Below are 25,891 nucleotides of genomic sequence, written 5' to 3'. Positions count from 1 at the left end.
CTGGGTAAGCCGCCCTGCCGCTCGGGCGCAGCGCCTCATTTGCTCGGCACGGGCGGAGCCCCGGACCCGCTCCCTGCCGGCACTCACTGGTCGGTTCCCCGGCCTCCCCTTCCCCAGGGGCCGCGAGGCTGGGAGAGCAGCGCTCTCACCTTCCTGCGTGGTTGCCTGGAGTTCCTGCGAGGCGGGGTCCTGCCCGCTTCCCCCCCACCCCGAGAGCCCCGCCCCCGTGCCCGCTCCCACTCCGGATTGGCGGGGGCGGCCCCGGGTGGGGGGCGGCCCGCGGCCCCCCCCAGGCGCGTCTCAGCTATAAAGTGTGCGCGGGCATGACCGCCGCAGTGGCGCCCGTGTGGCTCCTGAGCCAGCCCGCACTCGGCACCTGCGCACCCCTACTCCTCCAGGTCCCCCCAGCGCCGCTGACCCCGCCATGCCGAGGGGCTTTCTGGTGAAGCGAACTAAACGGACAGGCGGCTCTTACCGGGTGCGCCTGGCGGAGCGAGGCTTCCCTCTGCCGGGACCCCAGGTGGTGCTGCCCTTTCCCGAGGGGGCTCCCAGCTCCTCTCTGCCCAGGGTGGAGCCGGAGGCGCCCCCCACCCAGGAGGAGCCGGGAAAGGGGCCAGAGGAGGCAGCCTGGGCACTGTCGGGGTCGCCCTGTCGGGCGGCTGGGGTGAGCCCGGGGGCGGGCGGACGGGAACGCACAGAGTGGAGGGCGGATGGCCGGGAGGGTACCGGGCCCAGCCCCAGCCCCGCGAAGCCAGCGGGCGCCGAACTGCGCCGGGCGTTCTTGGAGCGCTGCCTCAGCTCGCCCGTCTCCGCCGAGTCCTTCCCCGGGGGCGCCGCGGCCGCGGCCGCTTTCTCCGCACCGACCCCGGGGGACCAGTTCCTGCTGCCGCTGCGGGCACCGTTCCCAGAGCCCGCGCTCCAGCCGGACCCCGCACCCCTGTCGGCCACCCTGCACGGCCTGAAGCGCCGCACCAAAGTACCTCTGGGTTGCGCGTCCGGTCTCTCGGCCACGGGAGTCAAGAAGCCAAAGGCCATGAGGAAGTTGAGCTTCGCAGATGAGGTGACCACGTCGCCTGTCTTAGGCCTGAGGATCAAGGAGGAGGAACCCGGCGCGCAGCCCCGGGGCCTGGGGGACAGCCGCACGCCGCTGGGGGAGTTCATCTGCCAGCTGTGCAAGGAGCAGTACGCAGACCCCTTCGCGTTGGCCCAGCACCGCTGCTCCCGCATCGTGCGCGTCGAGTACCGCTGCCCTGAGTGCGACAAGGTCTTCAGCTGCCCCGCGAACCTTGCCTCCCATCGCCGCTGGCACAAGCCGCGTCCGGTGGTGGCAAACGCCACCGTCTCCTCCGCCGACGGGAAGCCGCCGCTGCCCCCGCCTTCATCCTCCACTAACTCCGGGCCGGCAGAGTCTTTCCTGGCGGAGGGGAAGGAGAACAGCCGGGCAGAGCGGACCGCGGATCAGCACCCGAGGGCCGCGGACAGCTCCACGCAGGATCAGCACCAGGACAGCGCCCCGCGCCAGGGCCTCCAGCTGCTCGTGCAGCCGGAGCCGTCGCTGCCGCAGGCCCCTTACACCGAGCGGGTGCTGGGGCGCCGGGTGCCCGGGCCGGGCGGTGCCAGCGGCGGTGGGGGCGCCGAGATCTTCGTGTGCCCATACTGCCACAAGAAGTTTCGTCGGCAAGCCTATCTGCGCAAGCACCTGGGCACTCACGAGGCGGCCTCGGTTCGCGCGCTCGCCCCGGCCTTCGCCTGCCCGTTGTGCGGGGCGCACTTCCCGTCTGCAGACATCAGGGAGAAGCACCGGCTGTGGCATGCTGTCCGCGAGGAGCTGCTCCTGCCCGCTCTGGCCGGGGCTCCTCCTGAGGCGCCGGGCCCAGGCGGGGCGCCCGATGGGAGCCCTCAGCAGATTTTCTCGTGCAAGCACTGCCCGTCCACTTTTTTTAGCTCCCCGGGGCTCACCCGGCACATCAACAAGTGCCACCCCTCGGAAAGTCGGCAGGTGTTGCTGCTGCAGATGCCACTGCGGCCTGGCTGTTGAAGGCTGAAAGACGTGGAAGACGTCTAAGTTGGCCATGGAGAAAACAGATCATGAGGATTTCTGCGGGGCTTCCTTCGGCTTTCAAGTTTACTGTCTTGACTTGCCATGTTTTCTCTCCTAACACTCCCAGTAGTCAGTGTTCCGCCAGAAGAGCGGGCAGCAACGTGTGAGCTCTCTCTAGAGCAGGTATGTATAAGGAATCAACATTCGCAGTCAGACCGTCAGCTTTAAGTCCTCCCCCACTTTCCCACTGACAGCATTTCCCGCCTTCCCCTCTACCCCAGACTCTGGAGCCCCTAACAAATTCTGATTTGTAATTCCTATGGAAAGTCGCAGTGAGTGCGTGCATGTTTCGGTTCTTCAGAGGGTTCTGGCTACCAAAAGTGGTAGTCACCATTTTTTTTTTTCCCTCTCTTGCCATCACAGGCGCCTATGTAGTTTCTGTCTCTGTAGGGTCAGATATTTTACACTGTATATTCTGTGAATTATGTGATTGGTGCCAAACTTACAGGGGAACCAGATTCAAGCCATGTGTCCATAGCAGGAAATGTTAAGAGCATATTTGCTGCATTTGGGAGTGTAGGGCTCTCCCTTGGAACATTTCATTTTCACAATTTTCTGTACTGGTCCACTCTTGAGTTAGTGTTTGGAGGTGGGGAGGGTGCTCCTTTACTGGAAGGGGTTGAGACACTCCCATATTGCCATCTTCAGCTGTTTTGTGTGCAGTGTTGAGGAAGAAACTATTTAAAACCTTTCTTTTAAATAGCTTTTTGAAGTGTAGAACTCCTTTAAGTTTGGTTGTTTCATTGTTTCACCCCAACTGTTTAATGCTTCTGTTGTAAATCTTACGCTGTATTATTTACAAAACTATGTTCAGTTTAAGGAAGATGTTAACATCTATAAGCCACTGTGGAACTGAATCACAATTCACTCAATATTTACTATTTTCTTTTAAGCGGCAACTTAGTTTTGAAATTTCTTTGTAAACCATATTCAGTGTACATTCTATACTCATGCCAGTTTGGGACACTGAGCGCACTGGCTGACAGCTCATATTTGTAAGATGCTTACCACCAAATAAATATACACAGACTATGCTTTGTTGTGTTTGTCTTAAGAATCCTGTTGAACACGGCCCATTTTCAAAACCCCATTTGTTATCTCCCCAAATGCTGGTGGACTACCTTAGATCCTAATGACCCATTTAAACAGAACACAGACAGGACATGTTGCAAATGGTGCAGAAGAGCAATGGGAAATACTCCTTTGAAATGTGGCTGAACAGACTGGGCAAAGGCAAAGAATCTGTACTACTCATTAAATCTAAAAAGATACTTTTTCCAACAGCATCAATAGAAAATAAAGCATTTTTTAAAAAATAGTGAAAGTGTTAGCTGAAGATGAAAAAAATTTGGAGTTAATTCACTTTGTATTTTTAATCCCTTTTGAAAAACATATCAGTCATATATTAGGCATCCTTTTCTTAAAAAAAGCACTTGAGAAACACATAAGCAGTTATCTTTTCTAATTCTTTTCCTTGGCTATGGAAAACTATTTTTTTCTTGCTCTCAAAGAGACTCCTTATCTAGCTGATTATTTTCTACAGATTTCATAGGGATTTTAGTTTTTATTTGTAATACAAAATTAAGTGCACAGGCACTCTGAAAGGTACATTTTTAATGAGTGTGGTAGGATCTCTGAGATAAGTTGGAGTATATCTTGAAAAGGGAATTTAAATTCATTTTCATGATTAGGTAAGATAGCCTAGTTTATGCTTTACATTTTCCTATTAATTATACAGCCCTACTGAGGAAGACTGAGAATACATGAAACACAGAAGACAAGTCAACACTCATGGACAGGAAGTGATAAGAATATTTTTATTGTATTATTAAATACCATGTCATCTTTTCCCCACTGTTACAAATTTGTAGATACTACACCAGTGATGATATATAATTTATATTTTACGGTTGCCAGTATGATGTATTTACAGATGCAGTTAGTACCCATGTCATGCTACATACGTTTCCTTAGGAGATGCCCATTCAAAAAGAAACGTGAGCAGCTTATCCACTATAGGAAAATATTTCTGGAGGGTGGAATGTGGACAACTTGCACCTGCAAGTTCGGTTTTAACACCATCAGGTTTACCTTACACTCCTGGGGCAGGTTCCCTTTACTTTTTCTTTTTCTAAATACACATAATTTGAGCAATTTGTTTCAGCAAAGTTTCTTCCTTCTTCCCTCCCTCTCTGCTCTGTTTGGTACTTTAAGAGAATACAGGTACACCAGGACCTAGCAGTCCATAATAAAGGGTCACAATCTCCAAATAGAAATGGCATTTAACAATGATACCACTTAAAAAAGCAAAACATTAGAAAAATATCTGGAAGCTAAACATAAATCAAAGTCCAGCACAGTGATTGTTCTGTTAATGGGTATGTCACAGCGTTAGCTGCTCAGCCGACAAGTGAGACACTGCCTTGGGAGGAAACTGTTAATGCTAAAATTGTTTCCAAGGAATTCGAGATGCTAAAAGTCCATTTACTTTGAGTGTTTTATTCTCATAACATAAATAATCTGTACACATTCTGTGTATTAACAGATTTGTGACTTTTGCCCTAACTTTACAAATGCTTAAACTTAAAACCTTACATTTGTAAAAAAAAATTGATATTTATTGAGACATAAAGATGCAATGGGAAACAATAAATAGACTACTGTCCAATTATATTTTAACTCAAAGTTTATCTTGAAATTAAGGTAAAACTACTGACACATAATTATCTAGGAAGGTAAAGAATGTAGAATAAAACTCCACACCATCAAAATATGGCAGCTTGGAGTGTGGGGGGAAACAAAAATAAATAATCCACATTAAAATATTAAGTTACAAATTATTTAAATCCAGTGTTTTCTCAAATGTACAGGAAGGAGCATGCGTGGTATGGCAGACACGAGGGCCTGAGAGGGTTAACACTGTGTTCGTGCTAAGGTGGCTACTACTGCTGGTCACTCCTGGGCTGCTGTCTCCTTAGGATTTATTGGCTGAGCCAGAGGAACGACGCAGCTTCATGGACATGCGGCTTTTGCTAGTTCGAGGAGACATTGGCGAGGCCAGGTCAGCCCCGTCTACCTGCGTGGCTGTGGGAGTTTCACTGGGTAGAACCTCTGGGTAGGAGCCTGCAGGAAACAGCAAGGACGTTAGTCCGGCACCCGTCCTCTCATCCCATCTGGAATGACCTTTCTGCTGCCGATCTGCGGCAAGGATCCCGACCCTCAGGCAGGTCTTTGGAGGGAGAGAGCAAGCCTCCAACCTGCCTGCTACAACAGCTCCCTGAGCTGCTGGCAGAGGCCATCGTATTAGCAAGAAAGCGCCAATCAGTATCTCGGGGCCAGAACCGTGGAAAAAGTAATGGGAAACAAAATCTGGGCCAGCAAGAACGGGGATCCACAGCACCATCCACATGCAGCGAAGAGCTCAAGAAGCAAGTGAGGAGAACCAATCCTCTCTCTAGGGTTCAAGGTACATAACTGAAATCAAGAGGCGGGGGTGGGGCAGCTTCAATTTTGGAACCAACAATTCCAAGAAGGAACTTAGCACTATGAGACCACTGTACATGCTGGTGTTTAAATATGGTCTTAGGAAAGAGAAAGATGAATTCCTGGGGAGGGGACAAAGATAAGAATTCTCATCTGCAAGTCAGTCAAAAAGGACAAATTGGCTCAAATTTCTTAATTTAGAAGAGCTAAACTTGGGCAGTTACAGTATTCAGGCACAGCAAGTAACTGGTACTTAGTAGAGCTAAGATTTTAAAAGAAGCAAAACAAAGAAAATTCTTTGTGTCATTTACAAAGTGGTTCTTCACCTCTGTATTTTATTTCTATGAATTACGATTCTTTACAGAATCTTGAACACCGTAAGTTTTTAAATATTTTCTAGACAAATGAGTAAGATTACATTAGAAGTAGAAAATCTGGAAACAAAACATACAATTCTGTATATGAGAGGTCATCGAACTGTTCATGGAAAAGGCATATTATGAAAAAGCTATGCACAGATATTAGTATTTTTTCTGTATGAAAATTTACAATTCCATTTTTTCACAAACTTTTTCAAGTATTTTTGTGTTTTAAGGCACTTTCATCCAGGTTTTGAGGGGCCTGAGTATATGAAAAGTTTGTGTCACAAACAAGCAAAACCCCACCCATGTTTCAAGCTTAAATTTATACACTCCCTTACTTTGGAGGGAAACTTTTGGTTTATTTGTTAGCCAGTGCAGCACTCCTCACTGATGCTTCAACCTTGGAAATAATTATGCCAGCACTTCATCTAATGAAACATCTGTGCTTAAGGTTCTAACTATTTAAAGAAAAGCAAAAATGTTCAATAAGGAGTACGGATCCTACTGTCTCCTGATGTGTGAAGCAGTTAAGGCCACGTTATGTCTGGCGTACACAGTACTAAGGGAGAAAATTTTGTGAACTCATAATCTAGGTCAACTACTTTCCTCCTCAAAGTATCTTCTACGTCTGAACTGAAATGAGCCAGCTCTTTGAAACATGAGGAGAAGGAAGTAATTCTATATGCCTTTATTCTTCCTGAAGATCTGAACTGTTTGTAGTGGATCTGTATTGGGAAATCTAAATCTTACGAACCCATGGCCCTTGACAGGGAAGCGCTGCAGAGGGATGGCGGAGGAAGGTGAAGAGCGGTGGGTGGTTCATGCTTTGTGGTAACGCACTGGGTCCCGCGGTGTGGGAGGCCTTCCCGTGGCTGTTTACCTTGAGATGGCCAATGTTTTCTAGCGGAGGCTTTGGGAGGAAGAGAACTATCACTGCCTTTCTTTCTTTGTTGTGAATGAAGAATGGAGTAGCAAGCAGAAGTGAGAAAACGAGAGAGAAGACAGGTAACAGACATGAGCGACACAATGCAGAAGTTTACAGATGTTAATCGAGAAGCGGAGAAGAATCAGGGTTTCGTTAGGAAATGTAACTGAGCATGCAGTGAGTTCCAATGGTGATGTCTGACAATGGACAGTGCTTTGTACTTACAAATGAGATACTTACCAACTAACAACACAAGTTCATATAGGAAAAAAGAAGAAAAAACGTCTATGAGAGTTTCAGTAACACTCACCTTTCTTTAAAGTGTTCACTGTACTGGTGGCATATTATCCTAACCACCCAGGAATAAAATCTCTAGCACTGAACTGTCCAGTATGGTAGCCCCAATAAATTTCATCAAACTTAATTAAAAATTCAGTTTCTCAGTCCGCTAGCCATACTTCACATGTTCGGCTGCTATACTGGGCAGTGCAGAGCATTTCTACCATCGTAGAAAGTTTTATCGGAGAGCACTTATGGTCCACCAAACTCGAAGAATATTTTTCCCAAAACCAGTTTTTGTCTCCCTTATTTCTAGTTGAGTCCCCTTTCAGTCAACTGAGAGGCCACTCGGGCTTGTCAGTGTGGGTGGTGGAAGTTATCTGTAAGTTCCCATGCACTAGCAAATGGCATTTGTGCTATATACTCAACATATGCAAACTCCACAAATAATTCACAGTGGATAGGCCTCAATTTTACATGTAAAGAATACAGTGATACCTACATGTCATTTCATCTCCTGGACCATAAATAATGCAGATTCGCTTATATTATTATATCCCTAAGGACAGAGTTCCCAGAGTACCTGTGGGCTCCCAGCTATGTATGACGTATGTGTTACTCTCTTGGAGTGCTCACACAGTGCGTCTATCTTGATGGCAGAATACATTGATCCATGTATTGCACATTGGCTATAATTAACTATTATTACAAATAATATGAATATTACTTTGGGAATCTATATGGATTATAACAGAGAACTCAGTGGGTTGTCACTTAATTATGGTTTGGACAGTGATATAAATGATCAGTTTAAAAGTGGTAAAGTTACTGAACTAAGATACAATATATTTTTTTTAAGATTGATTACTTTCTCTCCCTCTTCAAATAAATAAAAGAGACATCTATCTGCTGATTTACTCCTTAAATGGCCCTAACATCCAGGGATGGGCTGGGCTCAAGGCCAGGGGCCAGGAACTCCATTCTGGTCTCCAACTGAGTGGTAGGGGCCACGTATGTGGGCCAACTTCTGCCTTCCCAGGCTCATTAGCAGCAAACTGGATCAGAAGCAGAATAGTCAGGACTGGAACTGGCACTCTGATATGGGATGCTGGCGTGGCAAGTGGTTGTTTAACCTGTGCCACAAATGCCCACCCCCAGTTCATAACTATTAAAAAGAATGGGGGCATACTCCTAGATCAAATGCCAAGTATGTCACTTTACTACCTTTTTTTTTTTTTTTAACTTAAAAAGTTACTTTTAATTTGAAATGCAGAGACAGAGAAAGAAAGGGAGACAGACATCTTCCATCTGCTGGTTCTCTCCAGATTCTTGAAATCGGCAGAGCTGGGCCAGGCTGAAATCAGGAGGCAGAACTCAGTCTAGATAACCACTCTGAGTGGCAGGGACCCAAGCACTTGAGCCATCAACTGCTGCCTCCCAGGGTGCACATTAGCAGGAAGCTAGAATTCAAAGCAGAGTTGAGACTTACACCCTGGAGTCAGATATGGGATGCAGGTGTCCCAAGTGACAACTTAACTGCTGTGTCCAACTCCTGCCCCTGTTAGCTGTTTGAGCTTGAGCCAACTAATCTGTGGCATTTTTTTTATTTGTAAAATGGAGACAAGTATTTCACAAAATTGCTGTGAGGATCAATGCTTACCATATGCAAAGATCCTGGAACAAAGTAAGTCCAGCTGCATAATGCAGGCGTTAAATAGAGAGGAGTAAAAGTTAATAGCCTTTGAATCAGGTTAGGGTTAGGTTAGGATTAGAAGGAAAGAGGAAGGAAAAAGTTTGAAAAAATTGGGAGAAAGGACAGAGTGCTCCCATCTACTGGTTCACTCCTCAATGCCTGCAGCTAGAGCTGAGACGGGGAGCTGGGAACTCAATCCAGGTTTCCCACGTGGGTGGCAGGAACTCAATTACTTGAACCATCACTGTTGCCTTCCAGACTGCATTTGCAGAAAGTTGGAATCCGAAGCTGGGGCTGAGTCTGAACTTAGGCACGGTTACGAGATGTGGGCATCGTAACTTGTAGGTTAAATGTCCACACCTAGACACATCTATGATATTTAAGAACCTGCTACTGTTACAGACTTAGAAAAATTCGGGCCAAGCTTGTAATCTCTTACCTCCTTCTTATAAATGTGAAACCACATTTTAATGTAGGATAGATTAATTTGAGTTCATGTGGATAATAAATGGCAGAACTAGGATTTAAATCCCGATCTCTTTGATTCCAAAGCCCACACTTTTACCTTGGCAACCTTATATAAAGAGTTTTTTTAAAGGCTGGGAAAAATAGTCTTAAAAATCCTCAATTTCTAATTTATAAATATGGCAGGTTGAGTGCTTGCTCTCTCTTCCTACTTATCTATCAACGAAGAGATGAGAATATTTAGACTAAGTGGGTAATTGTCACAAAAAGTTTAATGAATAGTATTTAAGATGAATATTATTTGCCTCTTGGCCAGTAACACATGAGCCTATTTACAGAATGTTTTTGTCTATAATTTCAGGCAAACTTAGTGATTAATGTTTTAAAACACCAATTTCTACTCATTTTTAACACATTTATAGCTTATGTTATGTATTCAAGGAAAATGATTCCTAATGGCATCTTAAAAACTAGGATATCTGGGCCAGCGCCGCGGCTCACTAGGCTAATCCTCTGCCTGTGGCACTGGCACACCGGGTTCTAGTCCCGGTCAGGGTGCCGGATTCTGTCCCGGTTGCTCCTCTTTCAGGCCAGCTCTCTGCTGCGGCCAGGGAGTGCAGTGGAGAATGGCCCAAGTGCCTGGGCCCTGCACCCGCATGGGAGACCAGGAGAAGCACCTGGCTCCTGCCATCGGATCAGCGCGGTGCGCTGGCCGCAGCGCGCAGGCTGTGGTGGCCATTGGAGGGTGAACCAATGGCAAAAGGAAGACCTTTCTCTCTGTCTCTCTCTCTCACTGTCCACTCTGCCTGTAAAAACAAAAAACAAAACAAACAAAAAACTAGGATATCTGTAATATAACTGTCTTCTGAAGCTGGCGTTGTGGTGCAGCAGGTTATGCCACTAACTGTGACACAGGTATCACATACCAGAATGGTGGTCTGTGTCCTGGCTACTCTGCTTCTGATCTAGCTTCCTGCTTACTTGAAGGGGACAGAAGATGGCACAAGTGCTTGGGTTCCTGCCACCTATGTGGGAGACCTACATGGCCCAACCTTGGCTGTTTTGGCAGGGGGTTGAGGGGAAGAGCATTTGCCGAGTTAAGGAGAGGATGGAAGGAAGATCATTCTCTCTCTGTTGCTCTTTCAAATACATAAATCTTCTAGGCCTATCTTCTGAGGGGTTAACATGCTTTCTTTGAGATCATTTTAAAGCCTGGGAAGGGGAGGAAAGTTTAAAACAACTTAGAGAACAGACCCAGGATAAAACTTTACCCAGAGCAATGGCCGAAGTCTGATGATGCACACTACTCAAAGAATAAAAAAGATGGAACTGACCATCATACATCCCATCCTTTCTACAAAGGACAAGACAGATCTTGCGACCGGCAAGAGTGAAGCTGGAATGAAGGTAGACCAGACGCTCCTCTAGGCCTTCCTAATCACCCTCTGCAGATTCTCTCTCTATTGTGGGCACAAAAATCACATTTGAATCTTATTTTTATAATATCCCTTTAAGATATTTTTTAAACAACACAAAAAGTAATATGTATGAATAGAAATGTGTGTACACAGAATCAGATGCCAATCAATCCTTTATCACAGAATTAAAAATCTCTAATTTGTAGAAAAACAACCCAAAGGAAGGTATCTAGTACTTCTGTTAGAATAACAATATTAGAGGTGAGCCTAGATATACCACACAACAGCCATTCAAAAACATTTCTGGCTGATGGGCTGAAAAAGACAATATCAAAAAAATTATGGGTATATTTTTAATGCTGAAATTGAGAAATACAAACCAATTAATAAGATCCTGTTTTGTGCTGGCAATCTACAATTTTATATTAAAAAGGACAATGTTGAAAAGACAATGTATATAACAGGGAAAAATAAGTTTATTTTTGAACTACCACTGTATTCTGGCCAAAGAGGGGCATAACTTCATTCTGAAGTTCATAGTTAGAGGAAAGGTATTTGTAAATATAAACAAGTTAAAGTCACTGTTAAACTTTTGATGTGTTCCACACACATGCCTGACAAAGATAAAGGGATTTTTTCCTGTAATTTTTTTATGTGAAAGACAAGAAAAATCTAATAATATTTTAATGTCGTTATAGAAGATCAACAAAATGTGACATCACGATATTTCCCTCAATGACCTTAGGGATAAAAATAATTTCCCTTGAGTATTACTCTACTGCCACAGACAGTACATTCTGAGAAAATACAGTTATAAAGTTTATATGAATCAACTACAATATACCAAAATCTTGTTTAAATAATACTAAAAGTTACATTTAAAAAATCCTGTTTTGGACTTAAATATCTTCACATTTGGTACATTACTGGTAGCCAGAAAGTAGGTTTTAGTTCATCTTGAACTAAATTAAATAAACTTTATACTACTTAAAATATTTATACTATTTAAATTTTATACTATTCCACTGAACGGAATTGTTACAGGGTTGGTTAGAAAGAATATAATCATCCATACTGGCATTTATTTGAAACATAATTTCAAATTATTGCTACTGTTATTGATGAGTAGTTTATAAAGTTGAGTCTCAATTGCAATTATGAATCAATTTCTTCAATGTAGTGAAACATTTTATCATTGTGTTAAAAAATAAAACCAGGCCGGCGCCGTGGCTCATTTGGCTAATCCTCTACCTGTGGTTCTGGCACCCCGGGTTCTAGTCCCAGTTGGGGTGCCGGATTCTGTCCTGGTTGCTCCTCTTCCAGTCCAGCTCTCTGCTGTGGGCCAGGAGGGCAGTGGAGGATGGCCCAAGTGCTTGGAACCCTGCACCCGCATGGGAGACCAGGAGGAAGCACCTGGCTCCTGGCTTCGGATCGGCGCAGCACGCCGGCCATAGCAGCCATTTGGGGGGTGAACCAACGGAAGGAACACCTTTCTCTCTAACTCTGCCTTTCCAAAAAAAAAAAAAAAAAAAAAAACCCTAAAAAACTTCATTCTTTCATGTCATTTTTGCAAGCCAGAAGTCAGGTACAAACTCCTATTACGTGGCTTATTTCCTAACTTCCCTTTCCCCTCTTTGACTTATAATTTGAGGTCCATAAGTATGGGACAGTTTATGATGGGAAAATCAAGATGTGAGAGAATTAGAAGAAAAAAAAATCATGCTTCAGATACCATAGCATTTTTGCTACTGTAGAAGTAAATGTTTTATTTTTTGTTAAACTGAGAATTACTTTGATAAAAATTCTCTGTCATAACTAGGAAGGTCTGAAAACTTGTATAGAGATGTCTTCAGCAATGCTGATGGTTACTTACATAAAAACATTCCTCTGAAAATTAGAGTGCATGTCTCTAATGGTTCCTAAAAGTAATGCTAATTTTTGAAAATCAACTGAAAAAATTTGTAGTAAATATGTTTTTGTTAAAATTCACATTTTTATTGCCATTAAGAAAATTGTGTTATGTCAAACAACCTGAAGAATAAAGCAGCAGGATACAATAGAAACAAAGCCCACAGAGCCCTGACCTGGCTGTGGCGTCTCAGAATGCAAGGATACTACTTGCCCTCCATAGGTTTGCCCAGCTACATGTGGAGGGTATTACGTAAAGCATGAGAAGAACAGTAAGATGACAATTAGGAAGGACTCCAGCTGGCAAACAACCAGACCATAACTGAACAGTTTTTAGAAATCTGAAAGGAAAAGTTCATTCTAATGTGGTCCTATTATCATTATCTTTTAACTTGTAAAATTTATGGCTTAACTATGTGATACACAAAAGTGTTATTCATATCTGTTTTAATAGTATGATATTTAATCATATTATCAAATAATATAATTGTTATGTATACTTAATGTTCATTTTGCTGTTCATTAATTTTTAATATTTTTCTCTTAATGCCAAATTTTAATTTAATTTTAATTAATGAGAAATTTTAGATAGTGTCAACCCATTAAAGCAAATTTATTTTTATCAGTCTTTCAAAAGACTCAGCCTAGTCTGTTTCTTTCTTTTCTACCTTATTAATTGAAAGGGATTTCAGTTTTCTGGTAAAAATATTTTTCTACTGGCAATTTAATGACAGAAAGGGAAACTTTGTAACTGAACCTCAATTTAGAATTGTGGTAAAAATTTTTTTTCAAATAAATTAGGCTAGAAAAGGAGTGCTGTACCTTTTAAACTTAATATAAAGAAATTTTAATTAACATAAAGGGTTTGAAGGCTTATTATGATTAATTTCAAGACTATTAGGTTCTCATTTGCTGCTTCCCTTCAACACTGCAATAGTCATCTTTGTTTTTCAGGTGCCTAGCACAGGCACACAGAGAATAACCATTTGATGAGGTAAGATATTCAAGAACAATGCAACACATTACAAAATACAAAGCCACACCACTGTAGTTCAATACTGCTACGGTTTTTTCATGCTGAGAAACCAAAAAAGGTCAATAGAACAAGGTATAACTAATTTCAACCAAAGGGTTCTATTATTAGTAATTTTATCCCCAAACCATGTTAGTGTTTCATGCAGACCTGGGTTGGTTAGTATAAATCTGGAAAAAATGTAGTGACAATTTCTGCCATGTTTAGTATGAACCAGGGCAGTGTTAAGTTTGCTTATTGTTTGAGTTCCAAGCTTAGAGCCTGCTGATTTTGAAAACAGGAACTGGAAGAACGGAGGGTGTTTTGGTTGACAATTCATCTTACCTTCAGATAAACAGAACTGATATTTAATGATCTAAAGAGGGAAAATAAAATAAATGAAACAATCATAAGGAGTGCAAGATATTACAGAATAGGAAGGCCACGAGTCATTTATTGTTTTACTGATTTCTTCAAAATTAGTTAATTGTAAAAATGCAGTACCCTCTTACAGCCTTTAATATAATTTACTATATTAAGTACTTCTAAATCTTGACAAGTTTTTTTAGCTATTCTTGTCCAAAAAATGCCATTCTCTCAAGTTGGGGGTTCATGCTCAACTTGTTTCTTTTGCAGATATTTTGGCAAGGATCCCATGAGATGCAAGTCTCACTACCCATTAGCTCAGATAAAATGTGGTGCACGTACTTTTATGAATACTGCTGGCTTTTTAAGGAACTGCATTTAGGTAAAAGAAAGTATTCATGAAATTTACAGGCCAAATTCAAGTAGTGATGAAAAATATATTTCAGTGATTAGAATTTTACTCGAGCAAAACTTTAGAACAAAAGGGTATTGCATTTCAAGTTTCAATAACAAGTAACTAATACTTGCTTTTACGCGTACCAGTATCAGATGGTAAGTGATGGTAGGGAGCTGGAGAAAAAACCTGTGCTGCAAAATCTTCAAATGTTGTTGGTTCTAAATGGTGCTGGACAATTGTCTGCAGGTATCGCGCTCGCTCCTCATAGCTGGTTTCCTTTGGTTAAGGATTCACCCAAATGCAGCTTATATTGGGGGGAAAAGCTCATCAAAAAACAAAAACAAAAAACTATGGTTATCAAGCCATTACTTCTTAATAAATATAATTATGAACTAATTATTTTTGTATACTATTAAAAGAATGGCCTTTTCAATGTAAGTTTCCTCCTCAGGAAACCACTGTAAATGACAAAATAATGGGAATACATTTATTAGAAAATAATTATTAATATTACACTGTTAGAAGAAAGGAAGTTGACAGTTTGAGAAAAGATTCACCTGCTATCAGGTCAGTGCAGGCTCATCTTGCTAATCAGCTTCCATCTGCACATTTAATCTAAAAGCCATGCAATAAATAAAACACTTAAATACTATGTCTGAATTCTGTATTTTTCATTCTCAAAGATTTATTGTGAAAAATTCCTGCATATCTTCTTTTCTAAAATCCCTACATTTTTACAACAATTGTTCTCATTTTGAATGGAAGACTACTGTTGCTATAATCCTTGAATAACTCCATGAGGCTAAGATAAATACATAGCCGAATCTGTACGTCAGGAAAAAAATACCTCGTCAATTATAACACTGAAACAAGCAGGAATATTTGCAAAGAAGCCACAGGACTCCTAAATACTAACAAAAGCATCTACAGGGCACTGACACTGACAGAAAAATACTGTACTTCCCTTTCACCACATTTTCTTCTCTGATATTATTGACAAGCAACCAGTACCTTGGAGTGTTGTTGCTTCTGAACAACCCACTCCAGGCTTCCTGTTTCAGCAGGTCTGATTGTGCTGTTAGCACAGAGAGGGCGAGAAAGAGAGAGAATATTTCCGTTGTTCATGAAAGCAACTATGGAAATGGCTGTCAAAATGTAGAGCAGCAGGCAGCAACATACAATTATCAGGAAAAACTCGCATGCTGACTTCATGTCGTATAGTTCCTGAACTGAGAAATCAGTTAACCTTTCTTCTACAACTTCTGAAAGTTTTCCTGCTGTACTCAGTGTGCTATGTTGACATTTAAATAAGGATAATAAAAAAGTATATAAGACATTTAAAGAAGGCTAACAAAAATTTGCCTATTGGTTCTTCCTTTTTTCCAAAACCCACTGTAACATTTCCCCCTCAAAATGTCTTACTTTTTTAAAAAATGCAGTTTAATTATTATAGTTCTACAATTCTAGAAATTGTACACCACAACTATAACCAAGACCAAGAAAAATAAAATTTGAGAGGAAGTTAATTTTAAATAACAAATTTAAATGAATGTGTGACTCTGTGGCCAGTTACACTGACAAGGTTGATAAAGGAGACAGAAAAGCATAGAAGGTAAGGCTATAGAATATTCCTTATGTGCTTGACTTTGTGGTATCTTTTACCCTCTAAATAGCTGGCATAGTCTCTTGTTGTATTACAATGTATTTTATGCATCAAATATTGAAATAGCCTAAATTCCAATTCTTTGAAATCCATTATTTTCAATTCAGTATACTAGGGCTAAACTTCAAAATAATTTTATTTCTGAAATGGTTAGCAACAGGACAAGATGGCTATATTAAAATGATGGGCAGTAGGGATTCTATGGGAAAATAACATAGACATCTTTGCGTCCTCACATGGAAAAGTAATATAGCACTTTTAAAGAGAATATATGGTTATAAATGGAAGAGGATGAAACTGATGGTTCAATCTAAATAATACCACATATCTCACAACTTGTTGGAAAGTACTTTTTTCATTGGGGGAGATTCACAGCTGCCGAATTTTCTGCAGTTAATAGAGTCCTTTGATTCACAGCAGTGCCCCTTGTACAAAAAATACTGGCCTTTGTGTATTACCAGAAACTAATTTTCTATTTGGCTGAAAAGGGAAAAATGGGGTTATTGCTTCTCCCTCCTACAGAGCTTTTCATTATGCCTGATGCACTCAACTTCTAAGCTCTTCTGAGAAAAAAAAATAACTGAAGAGGCAAGAGGTAGAAAAATGAGCTTGTTAGCACATTAGAAGTGAAGTATCTTGGTGGGCCCTAGAAATTCCCAGTGGTGTGTTAACTTATCACTCTATGCATGCTGGCACTGATAGTCTCCCAATTGATCACTCTCTTTTCGCACCAAAGGTGCTGCCAGGAAGCAAAGGCTGCAGGCCCACAGGAGAACAGTCTGCTATCAAAACAAGCTGTTTTTAAAAGTCTGCTTGAATGGGTAAAATGCTTCATGAAAAGTAGGGTGGAGACACCTACCTGCTTTCAAAACGCTCTACTTTCAGAGGGCCTGTAAATGAAATATCTTACTTTATCTTATTATATTTAGAGTTCACACAAAAATTAGGCAGAAGGAAAGCACATGTTAGTATTTCTACATCAGGGAGAGTATTTCCTGTGTACTAAACTCATCAAACTAGGAAAAGGATGATCTAGATCAGACATATTTTGGAGGGTGCTTCTACTTCACTCTAGAGAAGGATGTCTGTAACACTGAAGAAACCCTAATTCACAGCTGCACAAAACTCAATTTATCCAGATCAAAGATCTGTATAAAAACACATAATCTAGTCAATAAAATTATTCTTAATTAGTAAAAACAATGCTTTCTAAAATGAATTTTAAAAAGTTCAAGTACAAGTGGCAGAGAGAAAAACCATCAGGAATGGATGAATTTAAAAACTACAGCACTCATCACATATTAGGGCAAGCTAAAATCTGACGTTTCCTTTTTGGGAGATCATTAAACTTGGAAAATTATAAAGATATAGTCAAGTAACATTAAAACAAAGCAATCCAATCTGTTCTTTTTTACTTTGGAAAACGTACATAAACAATATATTCAACTTGCCATACTTAAACTGTACTTGTGAGTGCACAGCAAGGTGCTTTCTATGATTGAGATGATAAAGTTCAAAACAGTGCTGTTAGCATCTGCAACTATAACCAGAATCCAAAGCACCTAATTCCTATCTCTCCTTACAATAGGTTAGACACTTACTCCTTAAAAGGCAGCTCTCTAGGGAAGGCTTATTAGTACCTATAAATGGAGTAGCATACACAAACTAGATGGCAGCAACAACACGACAATTCATGCTGTATTCCTACTGTGAGTGCAGGTTGTCGTTGCCACTGAAATTAAAAACCTGAAATGGGTAAGATGATAAAAAGGTGAAGGTAAACGAAATTTCACAACAGAAATTCAAAGTACAAGATAAGGATGAATTAAAGTTTGTGCTGTAAATTTAAAACAAGTCAAAATTAGCTAATAAAAACCATTTGATAAGGGAGACTTTCAGCTGGTAGGAATCCTTCGTAGAGAACTAGCCAATCAAAAGAAATAACACACAGGTGCTGCAATCACAGCAATGTAATTATCCACTAATCCCCCTTCCTACTTTCTGCAAAAGCAGAAAGGGGAAAAGGAACATATTCTAAAAATAATGAAGGAAACGAAACATTTTCTTTAACATAAGTAGTTTAATTTGTACTTCGTTAATACTAACATTATCACATTTTAACTACTTTTCAAGACCAGATATTGAGTTACCTGTGTTACACCTTTCTGTTACCAGAGAACTTCAAAAAGTTCATGGAAAATGGAATTAAAAGTTTATTTTGGTGTAATTTTTTAAAAAGGTCATGTATATGTAGGATCTTCAGAAAGTTCATGGAAAATGTGTTATGGGAAAATTAAAGATTTCAATTTTTTGCACCAAAAATTATTAATCTTTCAATTTTTGTGTGAACTTTTTCAAGTGTCCTCATATGCTAAATGGGATACCACCGCCTGTTCTTACTTCACAGAGGGTGCTGACGGTACGGGATACAGGGTGACCCAGAAGTGCCCCTACATCTGTGCTGAGGATAGTTTATTCTGACCTTTGGCTCGTGTCTTTGTGAATAGCAGGTGTTGTCTCCAGGAGGGCAACTTTCAATGCTAGTTAAATAAATATACCTATAGTCATGTCCAAAAACTCTGATAACACTGATAATATTTTTATTTGTGTAATGCACAGAGGGGCTTTTCACTTATTTTAATGCGAGGAAACTGATTATTTGTGAGGAAAACACGGTAAGAAGGAAAGATGCTGCAGAAGGCTAAGTAGTCGCAAGTATTTCAACTTTATTTATATGGAGAACAGATAAAGGTAGATTTAGTTTTAACAAAGCCGTAACACTTCATTCTCTGCAATAATTTTTGTTAAGCCTGTAATGTTGTTTTTGCTGATAAAAAAGAGCTTTCACTTGTGTGATGTCTGATTCCATGGTATGTACAGTAGGTTGTAATGTTAGTTGCCTTCTTATTAGTTTGAAAGAAATGAAAATCTGTATTCACACACACTTAAATTAGGGTACTTTAAAAAGTTCATGGAAAATGGGACTAAAAGATTAATTTATTCTGACACAAAATGTTGGTATCCATGCACAGAGCAGATCTTTAAAAAGTACATGGAAATGCATATTATAACTATTATGGATTTAAAAATTTTTTGCATCCTTTTAATCTCATTTTCCACAAATGCTCTTAAGTACCCTTATACAAACTTATATATATATATATATATGTGGGTACATATATGCTACACATAAGAATGAACAGTTTTCACAAAAAAATCAAAGTTATTGTAACCAATATTAAATATTTGTCACTGTTTATTTTCCTTTTAAATTCAGGTTTAATGTTTTATTTCACAAACAAACAAAAAACCTGGCTCCTTTTTAAATAAATAAAATTATCAAGTGTTTATATCTGTGCTTAATATTATAGTGTCAGGGATTTAAGGCCCATTCTGAAATTCCTAACTTAGTGTATACTTGCCTTTACCCATATATTTCTGTGGCTTCTTTGTGGTTTCAGCAGTTAAGAATTTCATCTGCTTTATCTATTTACAAAATTCCAAGAACAGTAATTGTAGGAAGGAGAATTCCAACAGTAAACATTACTTAGAAATGTTGCTTACTGATAAAGTTTTTAAAAAAAGAGGATTACTTAGGCTATATCTGGAGCTTTGTAATTTGAGTATTAAAACTGAGTGGATTTGGGGCAAACTCTTCTGTTTTCACAAAGCTTATAAATTGTGGTTATAATCTGTGTTAGGTGCTGAAGATAAAAAGAAATTAGTCTCCCCACTATTCTATAACTACAAAACAGACAATTAAAATATAAATAACATATGAGAATCACTGGGGGCTGGTGCTGCAGTGCAGTAGGTTAAGCCTCCGCCTACGGGGCCGGCATTCCATGTAGGTACCAGTTCTTGTGCTGGCTCCTCCTCTTCCTATCCAGCTCCCTGCTGATAGCCTGGGAAAACAGCAGAGGATGGCCCAAGTGCTTGAGCCCTGGAAGAAGCTCCGGCTTCTGATGGGCCCAGCTCCGGCCATTGTGGTCCTTTCCCTGTTTCGCCCTCTCTCTCTAACTCTGCCTCTCAAATAAATAAATCTTTAAAAAAGAGAAAAGAATCATTGGAGTACTAATCACCAACGTGAAGTAGTAACATTGAGGACCACCAAATCTAGCCCGCAACCCCAAGAAGCTGGGACAGAATTTTTTTTTTAAAGAAAGGCAGAGTTAGAGGCAGAGGCTGAGAGGATTATCTTCCATTAACTGGTTCATTCTCCAGATGGCTGCAACAGCCAAAGCTATGCCCATCCAAAGCCAGGAGCAGCTTCTGGGTCTCCCACGTGGGTACGGGGGCCCAAGCACTTAGGCTGTCCTCTACAGTTTTTCCAGGCCATAGCAGAGAGCTGGATTGGAAGTGGAGCAGCGGGACTCAAACCAGTGCCCATATGGGATGCTGGCACTGCAGGTAGCAGCTTTACCTGCTACGCCACAGTGCCAGCCCCAGAAATGACTTCTTAAAAACAGTTTACTCATGCCTGTTCTCCCAATAAAGAGCCTGTAGAGCCTGGGGAAAAGACTGGGATGCAGGCCCTGAACCACAGCAATTACTGAGGCCCATGATGTGAAAGCCCCCTCAGCAGCCCTTTCAAGCTACCTTACTTGTGAGAAAGAATTTGGTTTCACTCCATCGCTTCATCTTGCTGACCTTCTTTGGAACAACAATCAAAAACAAAACAAAAAAAAACCAAAAAATAAAAAACGAATATGGCATGATATAGAAATATGTAAGGAATAACATTAAATGAAAACTGACGATTTAAAAGGCATTTATACTACAACAATTGCTTAGGAAAAAAACTCTACAATGTCTGGATTGTGGCACAGTGGGTTTAGCTGCCGCTTGTGATGCCAGCATCCCATATGGGTACCAGTTTGTCTTGGGTACTCCACTTCCTATCCAGCTCCCTGCTAATGCACCTGGGAAAGCAGTGGAAGATGGCCCAAGTTCCTGGGCCCCTGTTAATCCTGGCTCCTGGCTTTGGCCTGGCCTGGCCCTGGCTGCTGTTGTCACCTGGGAAGTGAGTCAATGGATGCAAGATCTCTTAACTCTGCCTAATAAATAAGTAAATAATTTTTTTTCAATTTTTGAAATATTTGTTTGAAAGGCGTAGTTAGAAAACCCAAAGGAGGCCGGCGCCGCGGCTCACTAGGTTAATCCTCTGCCTTGCGGCGCCGGCACACCGGGTTCTAGTCCCGGTTGGAGCGCTGGATTCTGTCCCGGTTGCCCCTCTTCCAGGCCAGCTCTCTGCTGTGGCCCGGGAGTGCAGTGGAGGATGGCCCAAGTGCTTGGGCCCTGCACCCCATGGGAGACCAGGAGAAGCACCTGGCTCCCGCCATTGGATCAGCGCGGTGCGCCGGCCGCGGCGGCCATTGGAGGGTGAACCAATGGCAAAGGAAGACCTTTCTCTCTCTCTCTCTCACTGTCCACTCTGCCTGTAAAAAAACAAAAAACAAAAAACAAAAAAAAAAACACACAACAACAACAACAAACCCAAAGGAAAGAAAACCAGACTCAAAAAAGTCTGTCAGAGTACCTGCTGAACCACTGTCTGTGAGTGATGTTCTCATCAGCTGTACAACCTGCCAGAGTGAATTTCTATCCCAAAATAAACTCTTCAACCATCTGAAGGCCCCAGGTCGTGCAAGGGCACCTTCATCGGCATCTTTAAACAGTATAACGAGCAGTGGAACAAGAACGAGGAATGTGAAAACAAATTTTGGCAATGCTTTTTTTCTTTTTTGCTGTCTCTAGATTTTTGAAACCAAAAACTGAACTGAAATCATCTAAATAGCTTAACTCTAAGCGATCTGCAGTTTATGGCATTGTGGAAGATTATTTTTTATCTTGTAAAAAACTTGTTTAATATATATTTTTAAACATTTCACTAGTGACTGAATTATATTTTTGCCATCTGAATTGACTTGAATGTCTCAAGACAGGTTAATATTGTAAAGTGTGTGTTGATTTCTGTTTGTGTGGACAGAAATGTACATGGAGAATTATTTAAAAAAAAAAAAAAGTTAGAGAGGTTTTCTATCCACTGGTTCACTTCCCAAAGACCATAATGACCAGGGCTGGGCCAGGCCAAAACCAGGATCCAGGAGCTTCTGGGTCTGCCAGGTGGGTGCAGGGGCCCAAGCAATGGCCCATTTTCTGCTGCCTTCCCAGGTGCAAAAGTAGGGAGCTGGACTGGAAGTGGAGCAGCTGGAACTTAAAACGGAGCCCATAAGGGATGCTGGCACTGCAGGCACAGCTTTACCCACTAAGCCACAACGTTGGTCCCAATAAACACATTTAAAAAAAATTCTACAATGATATGAAGCAATGAATTTAGTTAAACTAATTCTATTTGTTCAAGCAAGTGGTCACTTAGAAGAGAGAAGGAAAGATTTTGAGAGAATTCTATAGACAAGGTCAAATGTCCCAAACTGCTTTGTATGCTAAGAACAGAAGTAATAATATCCTTGAAAAATGTCTGAGGGTTGGCGACGTGGCTCACTTGGTTAATCCTCCACCTATGGCACTGGCATCCCATATGGGCACCGAGTTCTAGTCCTGGTTGCTCCTCTTCCAGTCCAGCTCTCTGCTGTGGCCCGGGAGTGCAGAGGAGGATGGCCCAGGTGCTTGGGCCCTGCACCTGCATGGGAGACCAGGAGGAAACACCTGGCTCCTGGCTTTGGATAGGCGCAGCACGCCAGCCATAGTGGCCATTTCGGGGGTGAACCAATGGAAGGAAGACCTTTCTCTCTGTCTCTCTCACTGTCTATAATTGTCAAAAAAAAAACAAAAACAAAAACAATGTTAATCTTTAAAAAAGTCTGAAAAGTTTTAAATACAGATGCCCCTCAATCTATGATGAGATTAAGTCCCTGTAAATCCACTGTGAATTGAAAATATCATTAAGTCAAAAATACATTTAACACATCTAATCTGACCATGATAGCTTATAAATACAGTACCCTGTAAAGTATACAGAGCACATGGTTGAGGAGTTGTGGCTCACTGCTGCTGCCTGGCAAAGCAAGAGAGTATTTTAACATTAGCCCTAGAAAGGATAAAGATTTGAAGTTCAAGCCGGCGTCACAGCTCACTAGGCTAATCCTCCGCCTTGTGGTGCTGGCACACCGGGTTCTAGTCCCGGTCGGGGCGCCGTATTCTGTGCTGGTTGCCCCTCTTCCAGGCCAGCTCTCTGCTGTGGCCAGGGAGTGCAGTGGAGGATGGCCCAAGTGCTTGGGCCCTGCACCCCATGGGAGACCAGGAGAAGTACCTGGCTCCTGCCATTGGATCAGCGCGGTGCGCCGGCTGCGGCGGCCATTGGAGGGTGAACCAACGGCAAAGGAAGACCTTTCTCTCTGTCTCTCTCTCTCACTGTCCACTCTGCCTGTCAAAAAATAAAAAATAAATTTGAAGTTCAATAGAATACTTAGAAATGAATTTTTAAAAATATTCATTTTTATTTATTTGAAAGGCAGAAGGAAAGAGAGAGAGGGAGACATAGTGAAGGAGACACATCTTCTACCTACTGGTTTATTTTCTAAATGCTTACAATAACCAGGGTTGGGTGAGACTGAAACCAGGAACATCTGGGTCTCCACCATGGGTGGCAGGGGCCCCAGCACTTGAGTCATCCTCTGATGCACAATACAGGTAGAGGTAGGACTCGATCCCAGACACTCAGATACAGGACGAGTGTCTCAAGTGGTGGCTTAACCTGATGTGTTACAACCTTGGGCCTCAGGGAAAAATTTAAAGCAACAAAAGATATATACAATGCAAATCATAAAAAGTGATGAAAGAAATCATAGATGACAGATAATACATGGGAAGATATTCCATGTTCATGAAGAATTAATCCTGTTAACATTTTTGTACTACATAAATCAATCTATAGATTCAATGTAATATCCATTAAACTACCCTATTGTTTCATAATAGAAAACAATCCTAAAATATCCAGAACAGCCAGAGTGATTCTGAGAGGGCAAAAAAAAGCTAGGGGCATCACAATATCTAACTTCAAAGCATACTATAAACCTATGCTGATTAAAGCAGCATGATGGAGCTAGCATTGTGGTTTACTAAGTTGCCAACTGCAATGCCAGCATCCCATGAGTACTGGCTGGAGTCCCAGCTGCTCTACTTCTGATCCAGTTCCCTGTTAAAGTGCCAGGGGAAGCAGCAGCAGATGGTCCAAGTGCTTTGGCCCCTGCCTCCCATCTGGGAGACCTGGAAGAAGGTCCTGGCCCAGCCCTGACTGTTGCAGTCATTTGTGGAGTGAACCAGCAGAAGGAAGTTCGGTTAGTCTGTCTGTCTCTCCCTCATCCCCCCGGCTCGCTGTAATTCTGCCTTCAAATAAATAAATAAATCTTTAAAAAAAACCCAGCATGGTACTGGTGTGAAAAGCCAACACATGCATCAGAAACACAGAGAATCCTGTAATTCACATACAAATGCCTACTGACTTGTTTTTCACCTGTTAAGAACATACATTAGATAAAGAATAGTCTTCTCAATAAATGGTGCTGGCAAAACTGGATATATATATTTAGAAAAATGAAATTAGACTTCTATCTTGCCATATACAAAAGATCTAGTCAAGATGGATCAAAGACCTAAATAAAAGACATGAAATTATGAAACTGCTATAAGAAAATATAGGGAAAACACTTCAAAACACTAGCATAGGCAACGATATTTTTGGATAAGACCCCAAAAAGTGCAGGCAAAAAAAAAAACCAAACTAAACAAATGGGATTCTGTAAAATTTAGAAGCTTCTGGACAGCAAAGGAAACAGAGCGAGGAGACATCCAATAGAATGAGAAAATATTTGGAAGTTATGAACCGACAAAGGAATATCTGGAAGATATAGGGAACTAAAAAGACTTAACCAAAAATCAACCAATCTAGTCAAGAAATGGACACAGGACCTGAACAGACATTTCTGAAAAGAAATACAATGGCCAACAGATATATGAAAAAAATGCCCAATATCACGAGCCATCAGGGAAATGCAAGCCCAAACCACAATGAGATATTACTTCAACTCTTAGAATGCCCCCCCCAAAAAAAAACCCCAAAGATTTATTTATTGGAAAGGCAGAGACACACAGAAGGAGAGAGAGGAAGAAAGGTCTTTTATCTGCTGGTTCACTTCCAAAACGGCTGCATGGCCAGAGCTGTTCCAGGCCGAAGCCAGGAGCCAGGAGCTTCTTCCAGGTCTCTCACTTGGGTTCAGGGGCCCAAGCACTCTGCTTTCCCAGGCCAATTAGCAGCGAGCTGGACTTGAACCAGTGCCCATATGGGATGCTAACACTGCAGATAGAGGCTTAATTTTCTATGCCATAGCACCAGCTCTAGAATGGCTTTTATCAAAAAGATAGAAATAACATGTTAGAAGGTGGAGAAAGGAGAACTGTTATACATGGTTGGTAGGAATGTAATTTAGAACATCCACAATGGAGAACAATATGAAGATCCCTTAAAAACTTAGAAACGGGCTGGCACTGTGGTATAGTAGGCTGGGCCTCCACCTGCAGCGCTGGCATCCCATATGGGTGCCAGTTCGTGTCCCAGCTGTTCCTCTTCCATCCAGTTCTCTGCTGTGGGCCGGGAAAGAATAGAGGATGGCCCAAGTGCTTGGGCCCCTGTACCCGCGTGGGAGACCCAGAGGAAGCTCCTGGTTCCTGGCTTTGGATCGGCCTAGCTCTGGCTGTTGCAGCCATTTGGGGAGTGAACCAATGGATGGAAGACCTTTCTGTCTCTCCCTCTGACTCTACCTTTCATATAAATAAATAAAATCTTTAAAAAAAAAA

At 41.8% G+C, this 25,891-nt stretch overlaps 2 protein-coding genes across 9 annotated transcripts in view; one reads left to right on the top strand and one right to left on the bottom strand.

Moving 5' to 3' along the window:
• The first annotated feature begins 299 nt into the window (after positions 1-299).
• INSM2 (INSM transcriptional repressor 2) lies at positions 300-2,178 on the top strand. The gene has a single exon (XM_002718144.5). The coding sequence runs from the start codon at positions 425-427 to the stop codon at positions 2,036-2,038; it is 1,614 nt and encodes a 537-aa protein (XP_002718190.2). The 5' UTR covers positions 300-424; the 3' UTR covers positions 2,039-2,178.
• Positions 2,179-3,904: 1,726 nt separating this feature from the next.
• Positions 3,905-25,891, bottom strand: part of RALGAPA1 (Ral GTPase activating protein catalytic subunit alpha 1) — a 269,311-nt gene continuing 247,324 nt past the window's right edge. For 5 of the 8 annotated variants that reach the window (XM_051822761.2, XM_051822766.2, XM_051822762.2 and 2 more), the window contains 2 exons: positions 14,553-14,677; positions 3,905-5,224 (listed from right to left, as the gene is read on the bottom strand). In XM_051822761.2, the coding sequence (XP_051678721.2) occupies positions 5,076-5,224; positions 14,553-14,677 (274 nt within the window). In that variant the 3' untranslated portion in view covers positions 3,905-5,075. Of the gene's footprint in view, positions 14,023-14,552; positions 14,678-25,891 lie in introns of all 8 variants that reach the window. The other 3 variants (XM_051822763.2, XM_070053735.1, XM_051822764.2) reach the window with 2 other exon arrangements.

The sequence above is a fragment of the Oryctolagus cuniculus genome, chromosome 12 (genome assembly GCF_964237555.1).
Source record: "Oryctolagus cuniculus chromosome 12, mOryCun1.1, whole genome shotgun sequence".
NCBI lineage: Eukaryota > Metazoa > Chordata > Mammalia > Lagomorpha > Leporidae > Oryctolagus > Oryctolagus cuniculus.
Note: the sequence above shows the minus strand (reverse complement) of the source record. Positions and strands in the feature narration are given on the sequence as shown.

Coding starts and splice junctions, on each gene's coding strand:
- INSM2 (XM_002718144.5), top strand. CDS start 425: ATGCCGAGGGGCTTTCTGGTGAAGCGAACTAAACGGACAGGCGGCTCT.